We start from the raw sequence: 9,423 nt of genomic DNA on the forward strand, positions 1-9,423 counted from the left end.
AAAATTTACAAATCGATAATGAAAAAGAATTTTATGATATAGATTTTCAAAAGTTGATGCGAAAAATGAAATAAATTATTACTTTACGCGCAACGTGATGAGAATGTTGAAATTTAAAAAAGTTTACTTCAAATGAGAACTACTATTACGTCCTACGTACTATTTATTTACTTACGCTCGATATTTTTCCTGTTGAAGTTTAAGAATGTATAACTTAGGGACCCATTTAACACTAGAACTATCAACAGTTGTTATATACCTATTTCTACCAAATCGGTCATTCTGACCGGTCTGATATTTAGTTGGCAAAATATAAAAAGTCAAAGAAAAGTTTTAAAGAAAATAAAATATATTTTATTCTAATATTGCAAGTACATGATATATACATCTATTTACATAAAAGGTAGTACTATTATTTGTTTTTTATTTAGGTTTAGTTATTATTTGGATTACCACAATTTTTGCATAAAGAAATTTTTTTCAATATACATTTACCACAAATATGTTTTTTTGCAGCCAGCACATATCTTCATAGTTTTATTTTCATTACAAAAACCTATTTGGCAAGTTTTTCGTATATTAGAATTCTCGGGACTCTTCAAGAGGTCATTCAAGTTTTCCAGTTTAGATGGATCTTTATACTCTGTGCTAAGTTCTTCTGCTAATTGAAACAAAAAATTGATGACTGTCTTGTTTCGTCCTTTCCCAAATACGGGAACCCATTTATTATAAATTTACTTTGGAGATCAAATGCCAACCAAAATTTTATTCCGAACTTATCGGGTTTGTTCGGCATATACTGCGTGAATCGGCATCTCGCTTTGCTTGGGAATAGTTGTTCGTCGTTGTAATATTTTGTCCTGGTACGTAACAATTCTGACTATTTTCAATGAATGAATACCAAACATTTGAAATCAATGCAAATTTATCCATTTGCTATCGTACACTCCATTCATTTCTTTTATCGAAGCGGATAAATTTTTAAATATTCGTAAACTCCTTTCTACTCATAGTTCTTGAAAAAAACGCTGGTCCCCACTTTTTAGATCATAAATAAGATAATTTCAAATTCTTAGCTTCATAAGCACCACGTGCATATAAAATTGCAAGAAAAGCGTAAAACTTTTCTTGAGATAGATCCCATTTTTCACCAAGAACTCTAAAAGCTTCTAGTTTTGTGCATGTTCTAATATAATCCATCATTCGTCGATTAATTATCAAAAAAAAAGCACTACTTACAGTGCCCTTCATTATGCTTCGTTTTGCATATGCTGTGGGTCCAATTATTGCTTTGAAAATGCTATTTATTGATCTCCTTCCTGGAGTGGATCCAGCTTTTATTTTTGTCCAGCTAGTTCCATCAGGAGCAATTTCAGTTTGTTGACGGTCATTCTCATCCGAAGATGACGACAATAACTAATAACTATACAATAACTATAAATTGAAAGAAATATATTCAGCACAATTGTCCACAATATTGAAAGTATTTCAACGATATACAACAACTGCCAATAAAAAAATGACTGAATACTATGAGTGTAGGTATTTCAACTGTATACAACAATTATCAATAAGAAAATAAAAAAAAATCACAAAACATAAAAAAGTATCACACAGAAACATTAAAAATACCGGTCAAAATGAATTAACTCTTCTTAATTCTTAAAATCTTAAGCCACATGTACGCTCACTACCAGTTCCAAAGACATAAACGGTTTAGATCTCGGCTTAATTTCTTCTTTTCCAAATATGCACTTCAAGGATTTCCACGAATCTTGGGACCACCCAGACCGCGCTTCTTAATGCAATAGATCTTCTGTTAAAATATGAAATCAGAATCCTAATGATAAAATTATTATTCGATAAGAAGCAACTTTTATAGAAGTCAGTTAAATGCATCTGCAGAAGGGGAAAATTAAAAGGAGTCAGTCAGAGGAAAACTGTGAAGGCAATTAGTATTTGTCTTTTTGTAAAACCGATCACTAATTAGCTAGTTAGTCCGTAATTAATTCTAAGTCTGTATTCGGTGAAGCCGGCGATTAAGTAATAAGTTCGTATTTTGGAATCTACAAAATCAGTAATTAAGTAATAATTTAGTATTTGCATTCTAAAATCGCAAATTAAGTAATAAGTCCGTATTCAGCGATTCATAAGTCAATATGTCATAAGACTTATAATAAGTCTGTATTTCGAAATTGATCGAGAGTCTAATAAATTTATAAGACTACATCCAAAAATCGATGAGTCTTCAATCAGTAGAATATCCGGTATTCTTTTAAAACGCCGATAGAACATTGTTCAATTACTTCATTGAACCTGGAAGCCATTCTGATACCACATTAATAGGAAAGGTAAGCAAATAGGAATTACTATTCTAATAGTGCATCTACTGGGTTTTTCTTTTCCCATTTTCTTAATCAATCAAATATTCTTCTATTTTATCCGTCTTGCCTCCTTGTGTAATCGTTTGTCTTTGAATTCACGTTCTTTAAGATCAATCCTTGGTAAAGGCTTCGCGGCCTAACCAATTGAACATCTTCAATTATGTCACAGAATAAGTTAATATAACTGCAAAATATAAAAATTGAATGTAAAAATTTAATTATTTTAATATATTTTACCATAGCATATTTACCTGTTGCTTATATTTATATTTTTAATATAATTAACTCGTTTTGATTGTTTCTGATTCTGTCGAATATTTGTAATAATTGTATTGGTAATAATTGAATAAAAGAGGAAAGTATTTTTAATGATGAAAATAATTATTGAAAAAAGAATAGTATTCTAATAAGTATTTTTATACTATACTTCTATTTAACGTTATTTTTTCATTTCATTGTAATGTTTTTTTTTGGTATAATCTATTCTTATTTTCTATATATTATTAAAATTATCGCAACAATAATTTTATTCTATTACCCTTGGAAAAGTCTTTTACCCTTGGAAATATTTGGCAATATATAAATTATCGCTAAATTTTCTGACTTCTCTTTTGACATGATTTAATTAATTAGTTTTATCATTTTAATGTTATATTTTACAAATGTATTTGTGATATAATTTAATATTTGTTTTCTTTTTTCAGAGAATACACTTCCACTGTCAACTTCCACTGTATAAAATATTATAAGTGAGATATATGTTTAAGGGATTATATTTAATAGATCTGTGCAATGTAATTATCTTCGTAAGTACTTAACATAATGTCTATATTAATTTTAGTTGTTATATAAGTCTATGGAATTTAGATCGTGTGTATAAGGATTGTAAAGATTTTCTTTGAAATAATGGCTCTAAGTAAAAAATAATATATAGTTGTAGCAAGTTTAATGGTCACTTTTTTAATTATATTTGTTATTAATTAAATAAATATTGATTTTGTATGTATATTTAACAACGTAATAAGAAAAGTTCTATTAACTAACTTTGGTTTGCAATAAAATTTAAATTCTAATAATATCGAATATCACTGAAGTGTATGTTTTAGAATATTATAGTGTTCACTCATTTTATTTTTAAATATATGTTTTTATTCTATTATTATATTTTAAGTAACGTCGACAGTATCAGGAACTGTATACTTTAAGTTCTTATCACAATATTGGTATTATTAAAACTTTTGCCACAAATATTTTTAATTACGAGAGCTCTATATATATATACGATACTCTATATATACGAGTTACGAGCATATTATTTTTGTAAGTACAATATTACATTTGCATGTTTTATATTAATAAATGTTTTTCATTTTACAGGTTATAATACATAATATTTTATAAATCAAAGCTCAACAGACAGTGAAGGTTATGTTTTATATTTTATTGCTCTTCGTATATACCTGAAAACAACTAAGTGAATCTACTAAAAAATTTCAAGTGAATTCTTGTATAAAATGTATAGACGAATTTTCTTTTGGTATGGTTTTATTTTAGTATGTTTCAGGAAATTTGTTTTCATGTCTGAATTCAATATATTGGGTTGGTAACTGAGTGATTGTAGATTTTGTCAATAGATGGTCTTAGCACATTCTTTTGTATCGTCAGCTTTTTGTTTTGTCATTCTTTTATTTTGTGCTTAAAGCACCAAACCTATATTGTTTTCTTGTGTTGGGACTTCTGCCTTTAATTTAACAAAAAAATTGTATCGATTAGCTATTTAGTTTCGTTTTTATCCCAATTTAAAAATGAATAAGACGCACATTTCAGACATATTTTATTGTATTATTTACGAAAAGGCAAGAACCCATTGTAAGCACACAAGAAGTTATGTGCCGTATATTGGAATGAAGCCTTGAAAGAAAGACTGTGTCAAAATTGATTTACCAAATTTCATTCTGGTGATTTTTATCCGAAAAATGCGCAACGATCTGGTCGTCCAGTTGAAGTTGATGAGACCCATATCAAGACCATTATCGATTCAAATCGTCATAGTACAACACGTGAAATTGCAGAGAAGCTAAATATATTGCACACATGCATTCGAAAAAAATTACAACAGTTGGCTATGTCAAAAAACTCGATTTATGGATCTCTCTTCAGCTTAATGAAATTCTTTTGTCGCAACGCATTAGCATCTATGATTCGCATCTGAAACGCAACGAAATTGATTCATTTCTGATATGACTAACTAGCGACGAAAAGTGAATAGTTTATACCAATGTTAATCGGAAAAGATTGTGGGTGATGCAAGATGAATCAGTCTAAACGACATCAAAAGCTGAGATTCACCATAAAAAGATTATGCTATCAGTTTGGTAGGAATATAAGGGAATTCTGCACTTCGAACTTTTATCAAAAAACCAAACGATTAATTCAAACGTGTACGTTCAACAACTCGCCGAACTGAGCGATGCAGTTCAAGAAAAGCGGCCAGAATTGGCAAATCGTAAAAGTGTTGTTTTCCACCACGTTAATGCAAAGTTCCACACATCTTTGGTCACTCACCAAAAATTATTGGAACTAGGTTGGAATGTGTTGTTACATCCATCATATAGCTCTGACCTTGCGCCTTCAGATTACCATTTATTTCGTTTCATGCAGAATTCCTTAAACGGTAAAATTTTTAATGACGCTAGTGATGAAAAATCATATTTAATTCAGTTTTTTGCTGCCAAAAATCAGAAGTTTTATGAACATGGAATTATGACACTGCCTGAAAGATGACAAAATGTCATCGATAAAAAGGGACAATACCTAATTGAATAAAGTTATATTTTTAAGCAAAAATTTTGAATTTTCCTTCTTATTTAAAATCCGCAATCATTTAGTTGCCAACCAAATAGGAAAGTAATGTCTAAAATATGCATAAAGGTGAAAGCGATGAAACTGTTTAAAAATATCTGTATCGATCCTATGGGCTATGATAAATACATATAAATTAATAGTTTCAATAATAAACTAAATATTTCAATAATATACCTACGATTTTTCTACACTGATCGATACTAAACTTCCTCTATAAAAAGTTTTGCAGACAAGACGTTCGTTCGTATCGTTCACGAGTTGTTTATAAACAAATATCGCCAGTAAGCTTACAGACACAGTTACAGCTTCAGATAAGTATAATCGTATATTAACAAGCTATTGAAGCTGTTGTTGTGTTAAATTGTGACTCGATATCCACATCAGCACGGAAATCAAGTCAGAAATGTTACCAATGTTAAAAATCTCAAAACTGGGAAATACTTCTCACACAACATACCTAATATAGTAGAACCTTAATTATCCAAACTAATTGTGTTCATGACGATCGGATAATCGAACTTTTTGAATAATTGAACGATTTACATAATTACATTTCACATAAAAAATCATAATTGTTTACATATTACATTTGTTTTAATCATCTTCGTTCTTTCAATCTTTCTGTGCTGTTAAATTGCCTTTTTCTTTTAAGTTAATAATTCTACGAGATTACTTTCTTGTTGTGCTTCATACTAATTGATGATTATTTCTGATGATCATTTTCTGATGATGTTGCGAATTCTTCAGAATATGTAAGAAGATTATTGGATATATCGTCTTTTTTACTACTTCTTTCGTTAAAGATTTCTTTAATCATTTTAAAAATTTCTTCATTACTTATGTAGAATTTATAATATCCTACGCTTTAGCAACAAGATATATACATTCCTTCATATTTAAATTTTTATATGCATTTAATAAATCGTTCTTAATGTTATTACATCTCTGAATAAATTTACGCATTAAGTGTTTCTTATAATATCGCTTGAAATACTCAATTACATCTTGGTTCATAGGTTGTATTAATAATATAACATTAGGCAGTAGAAAGAAAATTTTTGTAAACTCATCTTTTTCATTTAAGGTATCGCAATATTGTCAGAAAAATTTTTAAAATAATGGAATTGATGGCACATTTAATTTTACTCTACTGATAGGTAGGCGCAATGCTAAGGAAAACAATCTTGAGCTTGATTGTAAAACTATATTTAACAAACATGAAACTATAGAAACCAAAATCACGCGCTTTTTGCTGGTCTTTCTCGCTGTTTCGCTGATACATCTATTTTTACTTCGCTGATCGCTCCCGTTGCTTCGCTGGTACGTTATTCGTTGATTGGTTTTGCTGTTTTGCTGGTACGCCAGTCGCTGGATATTCTCGTTGTTTCGTTGGTGTGTCACTCGCTGGTTGCTCTTGCTGTTTCACTTGACATTTTCGTTGTTTCGCTGGTCCGTTATTTCACTTAAAATTCTGTCACATATCTCAGCTTCTTCTTTTCTTTTCATACATATGCACCTCGTAAAATACAAAGCACGCTCTGTAAACCAATTTGTCTCATATATTAGGGGGACCGGAAAGTAATGTCGCTTTCTTAGATTAAATTCAAACGAATAAATTTTTAACAAGTTTTTATTTTTAATCAATAATGTAATCACCTTCGTTATCAACAACCTTTTGCTATCTAGTGTGCAAATTTTCAATGGCGGACCGATAAAAATCAATTGGTTTTTGAGTAAAATATCTCGAGATGGCATTTTGAACATCATCCAAATTTTCAAATTTTTTGCCACTAAGAAAATGTTATAGCGATCGGAATAAATGGAAATCCGAGGGTGCGATATCGGGTGAGTATGATGGGTGAGGCAGTACCTCCCACCCCAATTCATTAATTTTTTCCAAGATTCATCTTGCACAGTGCGGTCTTGTATTGTCGTGTTGCGTCAGGGTTTTCTGTTGACAATCGCCGGATACTTTTCGATTAAAGATTGGTTCACTCGATCCAATTGTTCACAATAAAGATCTGCATTAACAGTTTGTTCAGATTTCAACACTTCAAAATGAACAATTCCGCGTATACTTCACCAAACACACAGAAGCGCCTTTTTGGAATGTAAACCCGGCTTCGCAGTACTTCGTGGTGATTCATTTGGAGAGAGCCACTACCTTTTGCGTTTTGGATTATCATATAGGCCCCATTTTTCTCCAGTGATCAAGCGATCAAAAAACGATTCTGTATGGTACCGTTGAAGTAATACATTGCATGTAATGGATGGGTTGGCTTTGTTCTCTTCGGACAGATTATGGGGGACCCAAACACCTGCTCTGCTTATTTTTCCAATCTGCTGCAAATGTTCTTGGATGGTCGACCAAGGTCGGTTAAGGATGTTTAAGAGTTCCTCGATTGTCTGACATGGATTTGCTTCCACTTCTGCCCTTAGCATGTCGTTGTCTAATGTTGTTGGTCTTCCTGGTCGATACGAGTCAGAGAGATAAAAATTATCGGATCTGAACTTAGAAAACCATCTTTGGCATTTACGAACGTCTAATGCACTTGGATAAACATCGCAAATGTTTTTGATCGCAACTGTTGCGTTACTAGCCTTCCGAAACTCAAAAAGCATACAATGCGGGATATAGTCTTTTGGTATTTGGCTGGCCATTTCACCCCAAATTGCAAAAATAAGTCCAATATTTAATTATTTAGAAGTGAACAAGTCACAATAACCTTAAAATGTCTTTGACACGACTTCGAAGTACACAATGAGCTGACAAATGACAATCAAATATCGACATGCACAGAAACGACATTACTTTCCGGTCCACCTAATATTATATTATATTATATTATATCATATTATATTATATTATATTATATTATATATATTATATTATATTATATTATATTATATTATATTATATTATATTATATTATATTATATTAATAAATATTATATTAGTAGTAATAGTAATAATAGAAGTAGTTAGAGTGGACTAGCCCTACAGAGGAAACCACGTAAAAAGAAGTGTTAAGAGTTCTATCTCGATTAGTGTAGAAATAAACTCATGTTTTAATTTGTATTAACACTTTGCCGTCCGCACGTCTCGTAAAAATTTATTCGCTTGGCGCCGGCAGCGCTAATTCGGATTACTTGTCGGAATGGTCGCCGGCCGTTCTTGACATTATCGGGAGATTATAAATTGTTAAGTTTTACTAATCTCATCGTTAGTTCTCATAAATTCTCAACCCTGTTCCCCTATTTTCATGAAATTTCGAAAATATACATACGTAAATAAATACAAAATTTGTTTGTTTTATATATTTGTTTATTTGCATTTTCTTTGGTACTTAGTATTTCTCTTTTATATGGTATGTAGCAAAACAGTCTTCAAGATTTTTTTTTTGTTTCGTCAGGAGGAAAAACCTTCATAGACCCCCTGAGCCCGTTATTCAGGGGAGTGTCGGATTCAACCCGCCTGAGCATACTCTCAGGTTCGGATCGCCTACCGACTAAAAAACCTCCCGATACTTAATACTAACTCGCTGAGAAGAGAGGGGGTGAACGGTATCGCGCATAAACGTATTACATATTCGCTCAGTACCCCTCCTCGGTGAGCCAGGCCGGCATTCGCCTTGCTCTCATTCATTCATCCATACTCATACCACAACTATTTACAATTATGGCGCACTCGACAGAGTGTATACACACACTGTATACATTCACACCTAATGGGAAGAGACGCGTGAGCCAGGCGCCGCCTGAGCCGTTCGGAGTCTTGCCCGAGGAGGCCGCACTGGAGCTACTCTCCTATGCGGCCTATCGGTCACACTTCTGTCCGCATACACACCCGCACGCTCACTTCTACGTCCTTCTTCTTGCGTCCGTTCCCTGCGCCTCTCAGCGTCCTCCTTTTCTCGCATGACCCGCCCTGCGAAGGTCTGGAAGGCCGCCCATCCCCTCGGGACAGTATATTGTACAAGTGGGCACCCGTGGGATGCCTTCACCTATGCTACCTCGCCCATTCGGGCATACGCTACGGAGCTATCTACTAGCAGCAATCACCACGGTCAAGTGACCGGACTCGGTAGAACCCAAAACTCCTGCCGGCGGAGCATTTAGCCGGGTGAGCGATTTAGCCACGACCAACATCCTCGCCGCAACGGATCACCACGTT

The 9,423-nt window shown here is 32.6% G+C and overlaps 1 protein-coding gene across 1 annotated transcript; it reads right to left on the reverse strand.

Moving 5' to 3' along the window:
- Positions 1 to 7,190: 7,190 nt before the first annotated feature.
- LOC124955256 (histone-lysine N-methyltransferase SETMAR-like) lies at positions 7,191 to 7,910 on the reverse strand. The gene is made up of 2 exons (XM_047509421.1): positions 7,414 to 7,910; positions 7,191 to 7,326 (listed from the first exon to the last, which is right to left on the reverse strand). The coding sequence occupies exons 1-2, from the start codon at positions 7,908 to 7,910 to the stop codon at positions 7,191 to 7,193; spliced, it is 633 nt and encodes a 210-aa protein (XP_047365377.1).
- Between the last annotated feature and the right edge of the window lie 1,513 nt (positions 7,911 to 9,423).

Source organism: Vespa velutina, chromosome 17, assembly GCF_912470025.1.
Source record: "Vespa velutina chromosome 17, iVesVel2.1, whole genome shotgun sequence".
Classification (NCBI taxonomy): Eukaryota; Metazoa; Arthropoda; class Insecta; order Hymenoptera; family Vespidae; genus Vespa; species Vespa velutina.